The 21,935-nt window shown below is 39.9% G+C and overlaps 1 protein-coding gene across 5 annotated transcripts in view; it reads right to left on the bottom strand.

Annotated features, from left to right (window-relative positions):
* mtus2 (microtubule associated scaffold protein 2) overlaps nucleotides 1-21,935 on the bottom strand; it is a 423,984-nt gene that overhangs the window by 229,580 nt on the left and 172,469 nt on the right. For 4 of the 5 annotated variants that reach the window (XM_062974685.1, XM_062974687.1, XM_062974684.1 and 1 more), the window contains exon 5: nucleotides 9,834-9,863. The exons of the other annotated variant lie outside the window; for it this stretch is intronic. In XM_062974685.1, coding sequence (XP_062830755.1) covers nucleotides 9,834-9,863 — 30 coding nt within the window. The remainder of the gene's footprint in view (nucleotides 1-9,833; nucleotides 9,864-21,935) is intronic. 5 annotated transcript variants of the gene reach the window in all.

Below are 21,935 nucleotides of genomic sequence, written 5' to 3'. Positions count from 1 at the left end.
GCATGAACCCACAGTTCAAGTCTGTATTTTTCATTATAGCTTTAGGAATAAACATATGCTCTATGACTTACAAGTAATTTGTAGTATAATATGGCTAGTGGATTGCAACTCAACAAGCTATATCTTATTGGCTTAACACCAGTAGAATACAGTGCTGGGAGAAATTCCCCTCTGAGCACACAGAAGACTGGGCGACTTGGAAGGCGCTGAACAGACTGCACTCTGGCACCACGAGATGCAAAGCCAATCTTAGGAAATGGGGTTAAAAAATGGAGTCCACGACATGCGAGTGTGGAGAAGAGCAAACCACAGACCACTTATTACAATACAACCTGAGCCCTGCCACAGGCACAATGGAGGACCTTCTCACAGCGACACCAGGGGCACTCCAAGTGGCCAGCTTCTGGTAAAAGGAAATCTAGTATAATGCCAAGTTTTTAACTTTGTGTTTTTAAATACATTATAACTGTCCTCAATTCACTTTTGACATGATAAATAAATAAATACTAGTTTAGCAAGTGGAAACATTTTCCATCTATGGCAAAGTGATAAAGAAGTTCAACATTCTCCCTTTGACAACATCAAAGAAATCCAACAAGTCAAGAAGAAAATATCCTGCCATGAAAAGCAGGCTTTGACCTTTATCATCCAACATTAACTACAAAGCACAGGCTGTCAAGCATACTTTCCATGGATATGTTAAATCAATAATAGTAACTTCATTTTGATTAAGTTTTAATCCTAAGAGGTTAGTAAAAATCCTTCTCTTTCATCTGACAATTCAGGATCTTCCCTGCTGAAGAGAAACAACCAAATATTAATGGAACAATTACTATTGCATTTCAATCAGTGTGAAATGTTTATCACTGCATATCAGTATGCTGGTAACAACATATACTATGATATCGGTTAGCTACTCAGGAGGTATGAATCATTCCATACCTTCTTCATGTCACTTTTGCATCTTCTTACTATATATTCTCACGTATAAGTTGACCTCATGTATAAGTCAAGGGCAGGTCTGGGGGGGGGGGGGGCAAAATTATGGATTTCAATATGATCCATGGATAAGTTAAGGGTTATTCCACTGGGCGGGGAAAACATCAGTGCCACCTCTGTGATGTCCCCTGAACCCTTGGGCCGTGATCCTGCCTCCATTATGGACCACAGTGACGAGGACATGGGGTTTGTGCCGATTCAGCAAGATTCTGCCTCTTTCCAGATGCTCCCTATTGACAATTCTAGTCCACAGCTCATTAAAAAGGCCCTTGAAACGGAGCCTTCTCCCACCAGTTTCCCTTCCTTTGATAGACAAATGTTTTGGGAAACTAGCAGGTTTGAGAAAGCTGGCAGGAGAAGGAGCGCACGATTAGCAGCTAGAGAATCTGCTGATTAACCGTTTTCCCCTGAGAATTCTCAGGGAGGATCGCATCTGGTTGAAGATGTTGTTTTAGCTCTTTTCCCTTGGGAAAAGAGCATCTGGACACCTGCTCTGTGAAAAGATTTGAAGTTCCTTAAAAGTTCTGTGCGCTGGCTAGCCAGCGTGGAGTCAACATGTCAGTTGAAGAATTAACTTCACTTCCAGCCAAGCTTGGACCACGTTTGGATCCACTACCTTCCAGCCTAGCCATGCCTTGCCTAGCCGTGTTCCCTTGCCTTGCCTTGCCGTGATTTCAGCCTGCCTTGTGCCGTGAATCCAGTCTTGTCTTCAATTCCTTGCCTTGGACTTGCTTTGGAACTTTAGCAAAAGACTTGGAAGGCTTGGAAGTTTGAGTGTGTTTCGGTTTTTTGGATTTCAACCTTTAAACTCTAATATTGGACATTGGACAATATATTATTGGACTATATTTGACCTTTCCTAAAAGGTCTATTGATGAACTTTATCTTCTGCTTGTTTTTGTTTTATTTCTTCAATTCTTTAATAAAGATATTAGATTGTTTATTGGCCTCAGTGTATTGGTCTCCAGTGCTCTCGCTGCCAGGGGTGTCACAACCTCAGAGGGCCAGTTGACCTTAGCTGCCACCAACACCACCACCACTTCTCCACTCAGGCATTCAAAAAAGTCAGAAGCAGTAACATGGTGGTCAGAGCATTTCTTTGAGGTTCTCCTGGGACAGACTAAGCTGTTGCCTTTCAACACTCTACTTGTTTGTTTTTAATTAATTAATTAATTAATTGATCTATCTCTCAGCATTGTATGATTCTTCTATATATTATTTAGATTATTTATTTATTTATATTTGTTTTATTGTATCCATAAACCTCAGAATGCAGCAGGAGAGCTCAAGCTCCACCCCACCCCCAAACCTCTGAATTGATTTGGTAAAACTGGAGTACCAAGACTCCTAAACACCTTAGGAATTATCAAGATACAGTAAGTGACTGTATACTAAGAAAAATAACATATAGCTTCGATCAAGATATCTGACAGACTGTCTCTCGAAATAAACCCAACTGGACCCTATGTTGTACAGAAGGATCCCTTTTCTCAGTCCCACCACCTTTAACGGTTCAGCTGGTGGGAACACACGCTGTCTTCTCAGTAGTTGCTCCTGCACTTTGAAATTCTCTCTTTAGGGAGGCCTGAATGTAAAGTTGGGCCCTCAAAATTACTTTTATTAGGCCCAAACATTCAAAAGTAACAAAATGTCCAGAATCTGTCTTCCTTAACCCATGGATTTTGTCTTTCGTAGAAATGCAACCTTGCCTGAAAATGTTCAACTTTTTGACATTTCTCCTGATCAACTGTATTTCTGTCCTGTCTGAATCCAACCTCAGTTTACTAATTCACATTCAATCCTTCACTATCCCAGAAACTGATTCAGATTCTCCACAGCCTCCTTTGCTATGGAGGAAAGGACAGGAAAGGAAAGGCTTGGCATGATCTGCACACTGAAGACGCTCTATCTTCAAACTCTGGATGATTTCCCCTCTGGATTTTCCATAGATGCATGGAAGAAAGACAGGACAGAACCTTGAGAGAGCCCAAGAAATATTGGTCAAGGGAACTGACAATAGCCCCCCAATTCTACATTGCAAGAACATTTAAACATAAAACAATATTTCCTAGTCTCATACTATCCAAAACCCCAAGAAGAACACTAAGGTCAGTGGTATCAAAAGGTAGTAGCAGTAGTAGGTATCAAAAGGTGTTAAGAGGTCCAACACAAATCTGGTAGGACCAACAAGAAGGTACTATCCCAATCCAATTCCTGAGATGTAAAGGTAAAGGTTTTCCCTGACGTTAAGTCTAGTTGTGTCTGACTCTGGGGGGTGGTGCTCATCTCCATTTCTAAGCCAAAGAGCTGGTGTTGTCTGTAGACACCTCTAAGGTCATGTGGCAGGCATGATTGCATGGAGCTGCATTTCCTTCCCACCGGAGCGATACTTATTGATCTACTCACATTTGCATGTTTTCGAAGTGCTAGGTAGGTAGAAGCTGGGGCTAACAAGCGAGCACTCGCCCCGCTGCCTGGTTTCGAACCGCCGACTTTTCGGTCAGCAAGTTCAACAGCTCAGTGATTTAACCCACTGCACCAGAAGGGGTTCTTCTTGAGATGTATAATCAGTCAAAATAATTTTAGTTCCCAAACTTGGGCTGAAAGCAGATGGGAAAGGATCTAAATAAGCAGCCCCATCAAGGAAAACCCGGAGTTGAATTACTACCCTAGTTGTCATTGTACTATCCCTTTACTAAGCATTGTATTTCAGCAAACTGTTTAAATTGGTTTCTGTTACAATTTTAAATTTGTTCTCCTTGTTACTACCTCAAGGGTGTCATTCTGAAGTCTAGATTTATTGTTGTGGTGCAATATTCTAGGTTTTCCATCATAAGTTATTTAGAAAATGCCTTCCAGATCTCCAGGGTCACCATGGTCTAACACAAATCGAACTGTAAACACACCAAAGGTAAAATTTGCTCTTTAAATTTGAAAAAAAATCTTTCTTTAAACTACCAAGAGCTAGACAACATAATCAACTATAGTCAAGGAGGATAATTAAGTAAGTTCAATAAATGACTTGATTAAATAAACTTGCACGAAAGCCCTGAAGAACAGCCGAACAAACGTAACTTCAGAAGCTAGATAGAGTACAAATAGTGGAACTTGGGAAAAATGGGTTACGAAAGCATGTAATTTACTTGGATTTGCATAAAGCTATTGAGAAGGTCACACGCAGGGGAGTATTAATGAAAACAAGTAATTTTACACTGAAATGGAGAAACCTCTTGTGGATTAAAAACTGAGAACAGAAGCACCAGGGGGGATTAAATGGTCTTTTGCCATGATGAAAGAAGCAAAGATGTGGGTGCTCTGAATATTAGTGTTGGCCAATGAATCTCAAGCATAAAACAGGAGAGAATGGGCTAAAATATGCTGATGACACAGAAATAATTTAGGTCAGAGAATGCTACTGAGGACTGAGCAATTCCAGAAGGATCTAATCAGACAGGGTGTTTGGCAATAAGATGGCAGAGATAAATTTTAATGAAGGTAAGGTACAAGGCATATGCTTACGAGGAGAAATAGCTCCAGTTTCAGCTGTTCAAAGAGACTGATTAGCCAGCACATCTCAGCAGAAGAACTCAGGTTGGTTGCTTCACGAACTTTGACAAAGGAAGAATTGAAGTTTTTAAACAATATTTCCCCATTGGTCTGTTTTGTCTGCATTGTCTCCTTATTCCAGTTGTTCACATCACAAACTAAACACACCATTTTAAGTTTGAAGACCAAATCTGAGGCATAAGGAAGAGCATAAGAAAGCGGTAAAAAACTGCACATGGTATATTTTTCTTCTTCCATGCATTGGAACCTGGGATCATCTAGTGAAACACATTGGTCTAATCAGGATTCGTGAAGTCCTCCAAATGTCGGGCAACTGAAGCTTCTAGAATATCCGCTCATTTGGCTGCTAGGGCTTGGATTCCAATAATATTGGAAGAGTTGCATGAGTCCTAACCCAGACCAAATCAATTGGCAGGAACCCACTGAATCAATGGAATTTTTGTAAGCACTGATTTAATAAACTTTCTTTCACCCAGTGGATCTAATCTAGTTGAGATTAACAATTACATTTAAGAATAAAAGGAAATTCAGTCAACACACACAGTTAAACAGTGGAATTTGCTGCTGCAAGACGTAATGGTGATAATGAACTTGAATATAAGGTAAAGGTTTCCCCTTGACATTAAGACTAGTTGTGTCCGACTCTGGGGGTTGGTGCTCATCTCCATTTCTAAGCCAAAGAGCTGGCGTTATCCGTAGATGCCTCCAAGGTTATGCGGGGGCATGACTGCATGGAATGCTGTTACCTTCCCACCAGAGCAGTGCCTATTGATCTACTCACATTTGCATGTTTTCAAACTGCTAGGTAGAGATGTATGCAAAAAAATTTCTTTAGTCTCCTTCATGCTATTGTTTCGTTTTGACTGTTTGTCTAAACAAAACGAATGATGACATTTTCGTAGGAAATGAAAGGTGACACGAAACAGTCATCATGCTTGCTTTTGTTTTCTTTTCATTTCTGCCCCGTAACAATAAGCAGGTACTGACAGAGGGCTTACAGCTGATGTGTACCAATGGGTGTTAATATAATTTTATATATATAACATGTATATTAAGAAGGATCTGGGAATCTGACCACAGGCTGGGAGAGGGAAATGCCTCCCTCCGCATTCGATCTGATCAGTGGAAATGGAGGTTAAGGCAATAATATTATTAATAACAATAGTACTCTGGGGAAGATCCAAACGTTTTAAAAGTTGGTTGGCTAAAAGGGATCAAAATGCTCTCAGTGTGTGGCAGTTTTAACCCCTCTAGCCCAAAAACCAAGGGGGGGGGGGATAAGCCTCGGAAGCCCTCCCATTGCCACCAATGGCATGAAAAGTTACATGTTTTTTGTTAGCCAGACAAAAATTCGTGTCATATAAACGGCCCATTTTCATTAGCGGGACACGAATATAAAAATGAGACAACACAAATGAAACTACAAAAAACGAACAGCAATTCCACACAATTGCACAACTCTACTGCTAGGTTTGCAGAAGCTGGGGCTAACGGCAGGAGCTCACTCCCCGGATTTGAACTGCTGACCTTTCGGTCATCAAGTTCAACAGCTTAGCAGTTTAACCTGCTGCACCAGCGGGAGCTCTGAACTTGATTATACAAAGGTACAAATTCATAGAGGAAAAGGCTAGAATGTTATGGGAAGCATATGTGTTAATTAGGTATATTTAACCCAGATTTAACTGGCTGACAAACATTCTTCTGAGTAAAGCAAATTTCCATTGCGTAATTAACAGAGATTTGCTGTCAGCAATAGCAATATTGATTTGTCCTCCGCTACAAAATTAGCATCCCCTGTTCGCACAACTTCTCACATTTGATTAAACGCATCACAGTATTTATCAGGTTGTATTGTGAATGTCCCTACTGAAATGCAAAAGCCTGACAACAGTGTAGGAGGTTTTATAACCAGACAAATTCTGCTAGGAATATCAATAGCTATTAATTACAAAGAGAACTGAATCCAAGTCTACCATCTTTTGTGGCATAAGTCTCTAATAATTAAACTGTGAGAGAATGAAAGCAATCAACAGGCACTAAAGACTCCTGGTAAACAGGACTAGGCTTTTGTACTCATTTCTCATTTCATTACCTTTCATTGTCTTTCTCATCAACTATAGAAGTGAGTGTAAGCAATACATTTTAGAAACAAACAAACATGGCAACCAATAGATATGCTTCCAAACAGATGGGGCTATGCTATTATTTTGTTGCTATTTTCTGTCTGGATTCTTTTGCTAGATCCAGACAGAGTTGTGATCATTTCAATTTCTTTTTCTAAGCATGGATTAAAAGATTTATTTATGGACATAATCCATATCCTATACCTTCACAATATACTTAAATTGGCAGGGCATCTACAAATGATAAGATACAAACAAACAATAAGAATAACCATAAAGAAATGGAATGAATACAAGATCAATAGCAACTATGTAATAAAATAGGTCCCTGCCAAAATACCCCAAATGCAACAGATGCTGTCTGATCTTGAAGGCTAAGCAGGTCATCCCTAGTTGGCACTTGCATGGAAGACTGCCAATGAATACCAAGTGCTGGACATTGCATTTTAGAGGTAGGAATGCAAAATCACCTTGGAATATTCCTTGCCTAAGCAAACACTATGGAATTTATAGGGTCTCCATAGGTCAACAGACAACATGAAAGCATATAGACATACAGTAGAGTCTCACTTATCCAACATTCTGGATTATCCAACACAGTAGTCAATGTTTTTGTAGTCAATGTTTACAATATATTGTGATATTTTGGTGCTAAATTCGTAAATACAGTAATTACTACATAGCATTACTATGTATTGAACATTACTATGTTTTGGTGCTTAATTTGTAAAATCATAACCAAATTTGATGTTTAATAGGCTTTTCCTTAATCCCTCCTTATTATCCAACATATTCGCTTATCCAACGTTCTGCTGGCCCATTTATGTTGGATAAGTGAGACTCTACTGTACAATAAAATAGGGTGTAAAATCTGAATGTCCAGTTACTGTTTCCCAAAGTAGTTACTTTATTCTCAACCTAAGAACAGAAAATGGAATATTGATGGACAACCAAAGAGGTTTAAAGGTGGGCTTAAAGGTAGAATAAACACTGAGATCTGGGAAGCCCTGGCCCTCAAGCATTCTAATTGGAGGCCAGCTGTTACCAACAGTGCTATGGATTTTGAAGATGCATGAATAGATGGCAAATGGGAGAAACATGCCAAGAGGAAGGAAACCTTTGTCGTGACTGCCTTCTATTTGAAAATCAATGTCCTCAATGTAAAAACCCATTTAAATTCAGAATAAGCCTTCACAGACATTTATGGATCCACTGCCAATACTCTACCTCTAGAAGATAATACTTGGTCATGAGTTATCACCCATGAAAATCCAATTATTTGAGGATTGCCTGCGTGAAAACTTAGGTATTCCTGGTCAATTGGAAGGCAGATTAAGGAATAGGGATCCAGCCTGTGCTTACTGAAAGGCCTTAACAGTCAGAAGTGCTCTGTAACTGCAGACTTCTTTTGACCCTCTAGTCACAATTTTGCAAAACTCAGTTTAAAAAAACTGAGAAAAAATTTAAGGGAAGAGTAAATTAAGGGATGAAATAGTTTGTAGATTAAGATCATCTGGGGAGGTCTTGCTCTCAGCCCCACCGGCCTCACAGGTGCGGCTGGTGGGGACGAGGGAAAGGGCCTTCTCGGTGGTGGCCCCATGGCTGTGGAACTCCCTCCTGAGTGAGATTAAGTCGGCCCCCTCCCTCCTGACCATTAAGAGACAGCTAAAGACCTGGCTGTGGAACCAGGCGTTCGGCCTATCATAGGAATATTTAAAGTTAAAGTTAAAGTGTCATATAAAAAGGTAAAGGTTTCCCCTGATGTTAAGTCCAGTCATGTCCAACTCTGGGGGTTGGTACTCATCTCCATTTCTAAGAGCCGGCATTGTCCGGAGACACCTCCATGGTCATGTGGCCAGCATGACTGCATGGAACGCCATTACCTTCCCGCCGGAGTGGTACCTATTGATCTACTCACATTTGCATGTTTTCGAACTGCTAGGTTGGCAGGAGCTGGAGCTTTACAGCAGGCGCTCACTCCGCCCCCCGGATTTGAACCTGGGACCTTTTGGTCTGCAAGTTCAGCAGCTCAGCGTTTTAACACACTGAGCCACCGGAGGCTCCTAAAGTGTGATATATGATGCTATTTTATGTGATGTGTTTAATAATGTTTAATGTTATATTAGGAGAGGGTCAACTTTGATGTTATATACTGTTTTTTATCAAGGGCATTAAATGGTTGCCAACACTGTGAATTGCAATGAGTCCCCTTTGGGGTTGAGAAGGGCGGTATAATAATAATAATAATAATAATAATAATAATAATAATAATAATAATAATAATAATAATAATTATCATCAACACAACAACATTGTATGGCACAGCAAACAAGATAGATATGCTGGATTTTGTTTCGCAAAACCACAAGTCGAACACTTCCCAAGTGTCTAGGATTGTGTGATATATTTTCTGATGATGTGTGCAGATCCCAGTAGGGTGGCCTTTTGCAGTTGGCAGATGGTGATTTTGTCAATGTCTATTGTTTCCAAATGCCGGCTGAGATCTTTTGGCACGGCACCCAGTGTGCCCATCACCACCGGGACCACCTGCACTGGTTTCTGCCAGAGTCTTTGAAGTTCAATCTTGAGGTCCTGATAGCGGCTGCGTTTTTCCTGTTGTTGTTTATTATTATTATTATTATTATTATTATTATTATTATTATTATTATTTGGGGATTCTGGGAGTGAAGGTACAAAACACTGGAAGATTACAGGTTGAGAACCACCATTACAGAGTAAAAAAGCATAAACACTCAGATTCATTCTACTTACTTCATGTAATATGCAGAACACGAGTTCAGTTCAAGTTGGTGTTATTTCTCTGACTTTGGGGAAAATAATGCCTAGAATTGGACAGTCAATTATGATTTTGCTAATGATAGTGTGATTTTGCATCCACTGATCCTCATCTATTTACTCGGCTTTTCACTATATAGCTATCAGCCACAGTGTTATTTAGCATTAATTTACCATATTTATATATTTAAGGCATTTGCAGCATAAGATTTCATTCTGGTGAAGTGAAACTGGATTACGTTAGCATAATTGTAGGCAGAATTTTAAACAGAACTGATCTGGGGGAGATTATTAAAGCTTTTGAAAACATCGACTGTATTTCATAATTAATATATACACACCACTTACATTTCTTCTGTTGATTTTTTTCCTTCCTGTCTGCAGAAGCATTTTCAAACGGTAATTGAAATAAAAGTAAAAAATAAAACAGAGTATATATTAGAATCACAAGTAATTCATATATAAAAATTTCATCCAGGGCAATTACTGCTGTCATTATTTTAGTCTCTTATTCTTAGTTCAGAAATGCTGTGCTTCTCCACAAAACCTCCTGGCCCTTTATAAGAATTCCTTTTCTGTTAAGCATGTAACTAGGAAGTAATCCTCCTAGCAACCTGTATATAAACATTCTGCACAGAAGAAAAGAATTATTACTTGGCAAGCCAACTTGGTTAAGCCAGAAAAGAAACCTGTGAAGTAACATATAGAAAGGAAATAGAATGAATATGTTTGCTCAACCGATTCCTTCTCTAAAATGGACCACTGCTGAACTCCCAAAATTATCAGGAACAGGGCAATGGGAAATGTTATTCACAATGTAGTTCAGCCTTTCTCAACCTTTTAACCCTGGAGGAAACATGGAAATGATTCTCAGGTCTCAGGAACGCCCTGCATAAAATTGCTGTAATATATATGATATACAGTTGGCTCTTCATATCCATGGATTTTGAATCCATGGGTTTAACCATCCATGTCTTGAAAACATCAAAAAAGAAATAAAAAAATCTTGATTTTGCCATATTTGACTATTTTGGTAACCACAGGGGTCTGGGAACCAAGCCCAGTGGATACCAAGGGTCTAATTTATTTCTCAACCCTGGTTGAGAAACCCTTCCATAATTTGCCACCATCCTGACATTCATTCAGTGCAAGTACCTATAGGTCTAAATCTAATAGTTAATCTAAATTAAAAGAGACGGACTGAATCAATGGAATTGATCCTTCAACTTACCTAGAACCCATTGATTACATGGGACGGCCATACTTGAGAATAACAAATGGAGTCAAATCACAGTACCCATGTGACAGAGTACAGGAAATTTGCTTTCTTGGGCATGTACTAATAACTAGGACTGGGTCAATGTTTTCTTTGGTTTGCTTGTTGAAAAAAATGCTGCAATTTTTACACATTTCCTGATAAACCCAACAGAAACAATTTCTAAAAATGGACATAGGAGAAAGATTTACTGCTTAACTATTTATTGCCTGTCTTGAATTGCTATGGATTCTGCAATTTAGGGATGCTGGTGAAATTATTGCTGTTACTAGGGTTATCAGAACATAGGATCTGTTCCTGAATCATTTTCAAGGATAATCTCCAGGCAAAAGACATAGCTGTGATTCTCCAGTTTTAAGGAGCTCAGCTACAGGAAACGTAAGAGGTCTATGTGCAAATTTTAGCTCAATTAGAAGAGCGGCAGCTATCTACAATTTTCAAGGCTTAATTGGTTTAGTAAAAAAGTTATCTCCCTCACACCCCCCCCCCCCCCCCCGCCGCTCCCCGGATGTTAAATGACAACCTGTGAGCAAAGGCAGTTGACTCTTAACTCATAATACTGCATAGATACTTGCATAAATTGACCTCATCAAGAGGTTGATGGCAGATGTAGGGACCAAAATTATGGTTTTTTATATGACCCATGGGTAAATTAAGGGTCATTCCATGGAGCATAGCAATTAAAGTGGTGTCAAACTGCATTAATTCTACAGTGTAGATCCACCTTAGTTGTGACTATCTACTGTATTTTCTCCTGAAGGCTCTTCTCAATTAACAGTCAGTTATGACTATCCTCTCCTTGCTGGGGATATGGTCTCATACTGAATGGAATCAATAGAGATGACTGAAAATTGTATCCCATTTGTTTTTGTTACGCACTTCCAAATATTGGCACATTTCTTTCGTTGAAAGAACTGAGGTTGTAACAAATTACATGAGTGAAAAAGCAAAACATATAGTCCATCCATCCCTATCCATGGTAAATAAAAGTGTGTGCAGTTGTCATTTGTGATCAAGTAGAACAGCGTTATTCAACCTGGGGCTTGGGACCCCTGGGGGGGGGGTCATGGGGGGGGGAGTCAGAGGGCTCACCAAAGACCAGTATTTTCTGTTGGTCATGGGGGTTCTGTGTGGGAAGTTTGGCCCAATTCTATCATTGGTAGGGTTCAGAATGCTCTTTGATTGTAGCTGAACTATAAATCTCAGCTACAACAACTCCCAAATGTCAATGTCTATTTCCTCCAAACTCCACCAGTGTTCAAATTTGGGCATATTGCTTATTTGTGCCAAGTTTGGTCCAGATCCATCATTGTTTGAGTCCACAGTGCTCTCTGGATGTAGGTGAACTACAACTCCAAAACTCAAGGTCAATGCCCATCAAATCCTTCCAGCATTTTCTGTTGGTCATTGGGGTTCTGTGTGGGAAGTTTGGCCCAATTCTATCCTTGGTGGGGTTCAAGGGGCTCTTTGATTGTAGGTTAACTATAAATCTCAGCAATTTCAACTCCCAAATGACAAAATAATCCCCCACCCAACCCTATCAGTATTCAAATTGGGCGTATCGGGTATTTGGGCCAAATTTGGTCTAGTGAATGAAAATACATATCAGATATTTACATTATGATTCATAACAGTAGCAAAATGAGAGTTATGAAGTAGCAATGAAAATAATTTAATGGTTGGGGGTCACCACAACATGAGGAACTGTATTAAGGGGTTGCAGCATTAGGCAGGTTGAGAACCACTGAAGTAGAATGAACTGTAGTGATGTTATTTGCAATTTTTAAAAAAATGTAACATGAACTAACCTACTTTCATTTCTTTTGAGATGGAGTTTGATCTAGTTGCTTAAATTATCTCACATTTCTGTTGATTTTGATCATAAATAAATGTATCTGCGTACAAATTAATTACTACAAAATTAGAAATACTAGAATGCCTGAGGCAACAGGAAAAATCCCAACTAATCTATGTGAGGAAAATTCACTTTACCACAATGTTTGAAATTAATTTTTCAATCTAGTAGAATCACATAATATGCCTCCACTTGGAAAGGTGTTTTAAAAAAGAAATATCGCAATATGGAGAGGGTCTTACAATCTCCATTCATTTTATTTATTTTGCAGTTGTTCTAATTATGAATTGTTGAATTTTGCTGTACATCTTATTTGTCTTTGCGGTTTGTATTTTGTGAACAAGTATGGTAAATAGTATTCTATTGTGATCTGTCTGGAAGTATTGTATTGCACTGTACTGTATTGTATTACTTTATTTATACAAAGCCTTATTCTCTAAGCTAGAGTTTACAAAATTTAACAGCACAGGCAAAAATATAGATAGACTTTAAAAAAACCTTAAAATTATTTTTACTAAAAGTAGCCCTAAGCAATGCCCTTGGATGGTGAAACCATCTATTCCCAAAGGCCTGTTGGAAGAAAAAGATCTGCAGCCAGGAGGAAAACTGTTTAGCATTTTTACTCGATAAGTACAGTGTAGCATCTGAACATACCTGATCCCACTTCATTTCAGAAACTGTCCATCCCCCCCCCCCCCCCGCTTTATCCGTTCTTTCGTTACATTCGTTCCTTCGAGAGCACGTAATGAGAAGGCCCCTTCCACTATGAAAATCAGCTCAACACAAAAACAAGTGGGAGCAGATCCTGGCTCCTTGACTGTATTTTGGCATCACCATTTAATCTTTTTAAATCCCCCAGCAAACAAAAAGAAAATCCTCATTCCATGAAAACTACCACCAGTTACCTCTCCCTGCCCAAGAGGTCATCGCTCTTCCTTACCTGGAAGTGGGAACTTGGGATGTCTCCTTAAAATGCCTTGCAAGAGTAGGTGCCTACTAGTGTGTGCATGTGCTTACCTGCAATCAACTGCCTTCTCTAGAGTAAGGAACAGCTTTAAAAACTTGCTTGCCTCCTTTAAATGCCTTGGCATGGAAAGAGTGTGTGGCTGCTGGCATGTGTATGTCTCTAGAGTAATAAACTCTAGAGTAATAAACAGTTTCAAGAACTTGCTTGCCCCCTTTAAATGCCTTGGAAAGAGAGTGTGTGTGGTGTGGTGTGCAGGCCCAGGAGAGAAAGTATGGTGCCTGCCTACTCTCCTCTAGAGTAGAATAGCTTAAATGCCTTAAATGAGCCTGCAAAGCTCCTCCTGCCAATAATGGGCCATTAGAAAATTGATCTTTCAGAACCCAAGAGCAAAAACAGATATCTACCCTCCTGATTTTGGGTTGCTCCCAAAAATGGATTGGGGCCCCACTGAAAGCTGGGACACAACAGATCAAGATTTACCCTGAATGCACAACCTTACCAGTTAGGGCTCAAAAAGAATTATCTGCCTGAAACCCTAGAGGGCCATTGGTGACAGAGTTGACAAAGCAGAGGACAGTAAAAATTCGACTAGGACAGTAAAAAGTCCATTAGAATCAATGATGATTTAATCCAAGTTAAATCATCAACATGATGTAGCAGTTTGAGCATTGGACTATGATGCTGGAAACCAGGGTTTGTTTCCTGGTTCTTTTATGCAAATCCATTGTTTGAATTTGGGAGAATCACACACTGTCTCCACCCCAGAGAATTCAATATAGATTTGCCTATGGATTGCTGTATGTCGGAAAGAAACTGAAGGCATACAATAACAACATATACAGCAACTTCAGTGTCATGCCCTCTAAATGTTCCGTTATTCCACATTTTTAGATGTTCATTAAAATATCCCAGTTTTTCTTCCCTCCTCCTGTTTTCCCTCTTTCCCCTTGGCTGACTTCAATTGTTGCAAAGTGATTTCAAAGTGCAAAAGTAGTTTGCACTCAGTTAACTCTGCAGGAAGACGAAGATGAGGCAGAATTGTGGCCTTCCCTGTAGAATCAGGAAAAAGCAAAATGCTGCAGTATTTCCCAACTTTATGTACGTATGTCTCATTTTAAACTTTTGCCATCTTGACCACAGTCTGAGATTGTTTGGCTAGATGTGCCTCAGTTTATATCTGTGAAATGCTGGAGGCTATGCAGTCTTAAAGAATGCTGATCTTTTGGTGATAGGCATTATTAAAGTGGAGCATTCCACAAAGAGCATATTACCATTTTCACCTACAGGATATGTAGCATAATCCAAACAGAACAAATTGTTTAGTGAACAAATGTCCAGTGTCATCATTATTATCATTTCTGTATTGCCAAGATACCCTTACCCATGTCCCATGGCAACATCCTATCATCAGGTCTTCATATGAAATTACAGCAGTAAAAAGGATTAGGTCGCATGTAATGCGAATATCTTTTACGTGATTATAATCATTGCCAACTGATTACAAGGATAATACTGGAAAATAGGCTTCTGTAGAAGAAAGAGTTCTTTGCAACCTTTCTTGTATTAGCAAATTGAAGTGGTAAATGTCAGAAGACAGGCCAAATCAGAAAAAAAAGAATGTTGCTGTTTAGTAAAACTCTGAGATTTCTAGAACCACAGAAGCATACCCTCCAATTGTCCTGATTTGGTATGGGCAATTCTGATTATTATTTCACTTTTCAGCTGTTTTAAAAGCCATTTTATCTCTTCCATTTCCTCTTTCTCCTTTTGTCCTGAGCTTACTTCAATTGCTACAAATTAAATTCAAGCGGCAAATATACTTTGCTCTAAATTATTTGGGGGGGGGGGGGGAGAAGGGGCAGAATCCTGCCCTTCCCAGTAGACTCAGGAAAACACAGATTATAGTCCTCCCTTCACATTTGCTAGTTTAACTTTTTTAGATTTGATTGTTCACAAATTTGATCAATAAGATCTCTCTAGGAATCTCTTTATGGTTAGATTCCACTGGACATTGACCACTGGATACATACGTACTAGAGCGCTGCTTCTTAAACTGTGGGGCCCAACCCTTGATTTTTATATACATTTTATAGACTTATATAAAGATAAAGGTTTCCCCTGATGCTAAGTCCAGTCGTTTCCAACTCTGGGAGTTGGTGCTCATCTCCATTTCTAAGCCGAAGAACCAGCGTTGTCCATAGACACCTCCAAGGTCATGTGGCCGGCATGACTGCATGGAGCGCTGTTACCTTCCCACCGGAGAGGTACCTATTGATCTACTCACATTTGCATGTTTTTGAACTGCTAGATTGACAGAAGCTTGGGCTAACAGCGGGCACTCATGCCGCTCCCCGGATTCAAACCTGCAACCTTTTGGTCTGCAAGTTCAGCAACTCAGCACTTTAACACACTGTGCCATTGGTGGCCCCTATAGACTTATATAGACTTGGATGGAAAGGGGTCATGACTGGAAAAAGTTTAAGAAGCACTTTGCTAGAGGATTTGGAAGATTCCTAGGACCTCTACACACAGGGCAAAATAGCCCCGTTTTGCCGCTTTTAGCTGGGGTTTGGACAGGGCCTGCCAGCGCAATGGCATGGCCCAAGTGGGCCATGTGAAAAAGTCCCTGGAGAAAAAACTTCTCTAGGCATTTGTAGGTGCTCCAACATGATTCTATGATCAACTTTCACTAGGTGTTGACTACAGAATTGTGCTAGAGGACCTAGAGATTCCTAAAAAGTTGCACTCTTTTTTTGTTCATATTTTTTCTACTTTCATAGGGATCCTGCACCTCTAACCATCACAAAATAGGTAGGCATACTGTGATAACTTTTCCATCTTGATCATATTCTGGTATTATTTGCCACACACCCCCCCGGTTTTATATGTGAAATGGAGAGTATGAAAAGTGGCATTTATAAAGAAAGAAAAAGACTTAAAAGCCATAACAACACACCAAGCTCACCCAGTGAGAACTATCCATGTTTAGCAACCATGGGCCTACAAAAGGGGCAGAGCAAAGTGTGACTAGAATGGTCGGTGGGAACCACCACACTTCTTCAAGTAGCATTCCCATGGGTTTTATAATCCATAACCCATAGTGACATCATTCCCACACTGGAGAAGGTTGATTGATTGTGTCCTGGAGAAAGACACGGCCAGTTATTCTGGAACCTGGGTGCCCCAGCTATGGATGTGTCAGCTCCTACCCACTTAATAGTAATGGAAGTAATTGTCAATCTGGAAGATACTGTGTTGAAGAAGGCTATGACATTTACTGTACATGCACATGCATGTGTAAAGGTGAATGAGGGATGGTTTTTGTGAAAGTGGGAAAGGTCAATTTTACAAGGTTCCAAAGCCCATCTGTCCAAATTAAATCAATATTAAAAATGCCAAAGGCAATATACTTCAAGCACATTTGCTGTAATTATTTCTGACGCCTGAGAATAATGATAAGAAATGTCATTAACAGAAGACACTTAGCACTCCCTTTTTCTTCCATCTCAAGGATTTGTGCCTTTGACATGCTCAGCTAGCATAGAGGCACATTTAATTCCTTACAACAATACTAGGAAGAAGCTAGTAGAGAAACAAGCATTCCTGAAAAATGTTTGCTGTTGATTATTGATTTTTTAAATCCTACCCTTTCTGACAAAATGCATGTGGTTGTCTCTCTGCCAGGCTGCCAATTCTAGTCTCTTTGAATATTTGGGTGGGAAAATGGCAGTAATGGCAGCTCCATGGTGCGTCTCCTCAAATGAGCATCGAGAGTGTGGAAGTAATTAGTGATTTTTTTAGGTCTTCCTGGGACAGACTAAGCACTTGCCTTTTGCCACTCTATTCAAAGAAGGGAAAGGTTCCTTCTGTATATATAAAAATGCAATGTGTGTTTTTCCCGTGGAGTAAACAACACGTAGAAGGCCCCAGGCTTTGAAGCCACGAGGCTACTCCGTCCCATTCAACCTGGCCTAGCAAGGATGCCCTATGTAGAAAGTGGCCAAGCTTTTAAGCTGTAAGACTATTCAGTGCAATTTAATCTGGCCAAACAAGAATTCCCCTACAAAGAAAGTAGCCAGGCTTCAAAGCGGCTCTTTAATTGAGGGTGCTACTCCAACTCGCCAACAAGGATCCCCCTAGGTATTACAGAGCCAGGCATTGAAGCTGCAAGGCTATTCAGTGTAACAAAGGATTAACCTTGGTAGAAGGCAGCCAGGCTTTGAAGCAGCGATACTACTTGGTACTATTGAACCTGACCAACCAAGATTCCCCTAGGTAGCAAGCAGACAGACTTTGAAGTAGTGAGGCTATTCATTGCAATTCTAGCAGTCCAAAAAACTATTCCCCTATAAGGCAAGTATCCAGCCTTCCAAGCAGTAAGCCTATTCCTTTGTATTCCAGCTCACTAAACAAGGATTCCCAAAAGAAGAAATTGGTCAGGCTTTGAGGCTGCAAGGCTATTCACTGCTATTCCACCTGGCCGGGCACAGCTAGTCTTTTATAAGAATTAAGGTGCCGTACTTACATTGACTTGTGGACAAGTCAATCCAGCTTTTTTGGGTTAATTTTGACTAAATTATTTCCTGCTTCTTAGCAGGGGGTTGAACTAGATGGCCCATGTGGTCTCTTCCAACTCTACTATTCTATGATTCTATGATTCTATGAAATGAAGTAATAACCAAATTAACAATGCTGGCCCAATGTTGGCTATGAGATTCTTGGGCTTTTAATCCCAAAACCTAACTTTTCTGAGCTTTGGAAATGAGAAATTATTGTTCTATCAGAACACTAGGAACCTATACTCAGGGCTGCTAACTATTGCTCAAAGTATTCTATGGCACATCTACACTGACCACTTAAGTGAGTGTGAAACCAGGAGAGGAGAAAGTGATTTTGTGGTGAAGCCCTTTAACCTAGGACCTCATCACATTGGGATATAATACATTTCTGAGACTCTTTGAACACAATTTCAAACGGGTCCTATTACATGATGTTTGCCCTATTCTTCCAGGAATCCATCAGAATCCATTTGCAAAACATTGCAGAAATTGAGTAATTGCACACTGTAGAAACCAGCATGCATCTTGTCAGCTAAAATCTCATGAGAATGGTAATTCGAGACTTCGAAGCTATGTCACTGCACAACATTAAAAAAAATTAAAAATAAAAAAGTGACAGAGGGAGGCATTCAAACAGATTGGGAGGAGCCAGCCTTCTATGGTGTGATTAGTTAAAACACACTATTTTCAAATCGTAATAATCAATGGAATGTGGAGAGTATGTATCTTGTCTGAATACACCATGTATCCAGTCCTAAAAAATATGGGATTCATACTGATATAAATGGATTATATCCCAATGTGATAAGGTCCTAGAGGTCAAGGTCTGGATGGTACTTATGTGTACTGCAGAGGTTGGCTTCAACCTTGTTTCAGGACCCATAGTACCTGTGGCTTCATAACCATGGGGGAATCAGGGTTTATTTTTTAAATTTCCCCCACCACGGTGTGTATGTGCAGATCACCAGAGTACCCATCCCCTAATCGCTTCATCATGCATGTGGTTTACACTTACAAGAGCTGATGCACATTATGGGTTGTATTTCAGTGTATACCCTGATTTTGCCAATCCCAGTTTTAGGTCTCTAATTCACATTCCAGCACTCATTTGTGCCTTGCATCATGTCTTTGAAATGTTTTCAATCCACAATAACTCGTCAGTGTAGATGTGCCCCTAGAGGTGTGGCATGTACCACTGGAAGGAGCAACTAGCTAATAGGGACTGCTTTCTGTTGCCTGCTCCAACCCCAGTCTTTGCTGTGCCTTCTCATATCACTGCAAGTCATGTCGTGCCAATGTGCCCAACATGAACAGTGTTGCCACTGTATGAGCCTCTTTGTTGAATATCAGCATCATCATCAACATCAGTTAAACTTCTCTTGCTTGGATGTTGTGTCTACATTTGTACTTAGTGCCCCTGAACTGCTGGATGATAAGCAATGTCTCTAGGTTGTCAGTCACCTATGACAAATCGGTGTTTATTTTCACCTCCTGGTTCCAATATGACTGCTTTGGTGTTAGATGGCTGATTTTAATTCACTTGAGATCCAGAATCAAGCTGGCTTTTTTGCCGTATTCTGTAATCTTTCTGCCATTGTTGCATCATGGCATGTCTTTTACTGTCAGATCGGGAACACAATTTTAATAGTAGCAGTCTATGCACACTTACTCAGAAGTAACTCCATTAAGTTTAATGGGTTTACAGTAAATGCATACAGGGTTGCAGCTTGATTGTACCACTTATTTAAAAATATCCATTGCTATAAAACTGGGAAAGAAATTGACAAAAACAAGACAAGTCTAAGCTACCTCTTTAAAAGGTAACATTTCCTTTGCCAAATGACTGTAAATGATGCAAACTAGTGAATCTAAACCTTTTGTCTGGTTCTTTTTGTGTGCCTTCAATTTGTTTCCAAACCCAGGGTTTTCTTTGGATTTGTTCACAAGACATTTGTCCTTTCTTCTTCTAAGGCTGAGAAAATGTGACTTGGCCAATGTCACCCACTGGGTTTCAGAGCTAAGTAGTGATTTGAATGCAGATGCCCAGAGTTGTAGTCTAACACTCAAACCACATTGTCTCTATATCCTTTGTAATCTTCATGTATGAGAAACAATTTTCTGTTTTGTAAAAATACTAGCAACAGACTGCTTCCTTGGTCTTTTTTCTCAGTTACCACAAACATTTACAATGGATGCCACAGTTCAAGCAAATTTACATGTACAAAATATTTTACCTCAACAGTAGTAAATTTATTAGTAGCTTAATCTGGTGAGCGTGAAAAAGAAACAGGGAAAAAAATTCATAGATCATGTTTATATATATCAAAGGCAAGCGTGAAGAGCAGCAGCCCTTTTAAAGCAATAAGCTTTTCTTAACCTCCACTTCTCCTGTTGTGGGAACTGCCAGTAACTCAATAATAAGACTATAACTGGGTCAATAAAATGGGGTCATCCTTCGCTAGTAAGCCTCACAAAATAAATGTTGAAGAGATTACTGCTACTTTGAGATGGGATTCAATTTAGTTTAAGATTATGATCATAATTCAAGAGTGTTTTATTTGTTTTCTTTTCTGCCGTATGAAAGACTTGTCATTTGCAGGGGGAAAACACATTTCCTGAAATTCAGATGACAGGATAATATCAGTGATGTGTTTCTGCCATGGTGCTTTAATAATATGTCTGCAAACCACCACCATGAAATTTTCTAAGGACCATTATATTCAACCAAATAATACTGGCATAATTATTGAACGCCCCTAGTGTGATATAACTGTAGGGCATATACTGACTGTAGCTAGCATATCAACAGCAATAACCATTTTCAAGCAAGACAAAGTAAAAGCACTGAAAGATTTGCTTCAAAAATACATTCACAAACATTGCTGGCTTAGAAGAGAATCAAACAAGCCAAAGGATGGAATGCTAGTAAGGAAAGCTTACATATCCTCCAATGCTTTGATGACAAAAACCAGGAGGTATGTGACTATAGAAGATAGGATTGTAATTAAGATGACAAAAGGAAGATGAGGAAGAACACACAAGTTGGAGAGACCGCAGCTGGTTGCTTTTGTCTGAACCATGAATGCACTTCAAAATCAGTATGAAGCCAATAAAGGAAGGCGAAGACAACATGGGAGGAAAGAGAAATTGTGGCAATTTGGAAGCTACTGAAAAAATGGAACAAGAGGGGATTAATTGGAACTGTCCTTGCCAAATCTAATTTTCATCACAAAGGGCTAAAATCATCAGCATGCGCTGATTTTAGCCCAGGTCACCCATGGAGCCAGCCGGCTCCCATCAGATGATGCCGGTGCAGCTCCGTGGATGAAGGAGGGTTCCCGTGTTGCCATAGAATCCATGGAAGGAAGCCGCACACTCACACTCCCCCCCCCCCCCATCTGATTGCCCTTACCTGGATCCATGTGATGCAGGGCATGGGCTGCCAGATTCCCCACACCCTTCTATGAAGCGGAGCGATGCTGACAAGACTCTTAGATCCTTTTCATATGTGTTGTTTTCAAGCTAGGATGAGTGTCACTTGGCTAGTTCTAGATTGAGGAAAGTCATAGTCTCAATCTATTCCACTTTGGTCAGACCTCACCTGGAATACTGTGTCCAGTTCTGGGCACCACAATTACCCAGCTGAAATGTGTCCAGAGAAGGATGATTAAAATGATCAAAGGGCTGGAGCCAAGCTTCATGAGGATCGGTTTAGGGATCTGAGTATGTTTAGCTTGGAGAAAAGAAGGCTTGGACCCCTTCTACATTGCCATCCAGATTATCAGAGCAGATA

The sequence above is a fragment of the Anolis carolinensis genome, chromosome 3, assembly GCF_035594765.1.
Source record: "Anolis carolinensis isolate JA03-04 chromosome 3, rAnoCar3.1.pri, whole genome shotgun sequence".
Lineage (NCBI taxonomy): Eukaryota > Metazoa > Chordata > Lepidosauria > Squamata > Dactyloidae > Anolis > Anolis carolinensis.
The sequence above is the reverse complement of the archived record's forward strand: the minus strand, read 5'-3'. Positions and strand labels throughout refer to the sequence as shown.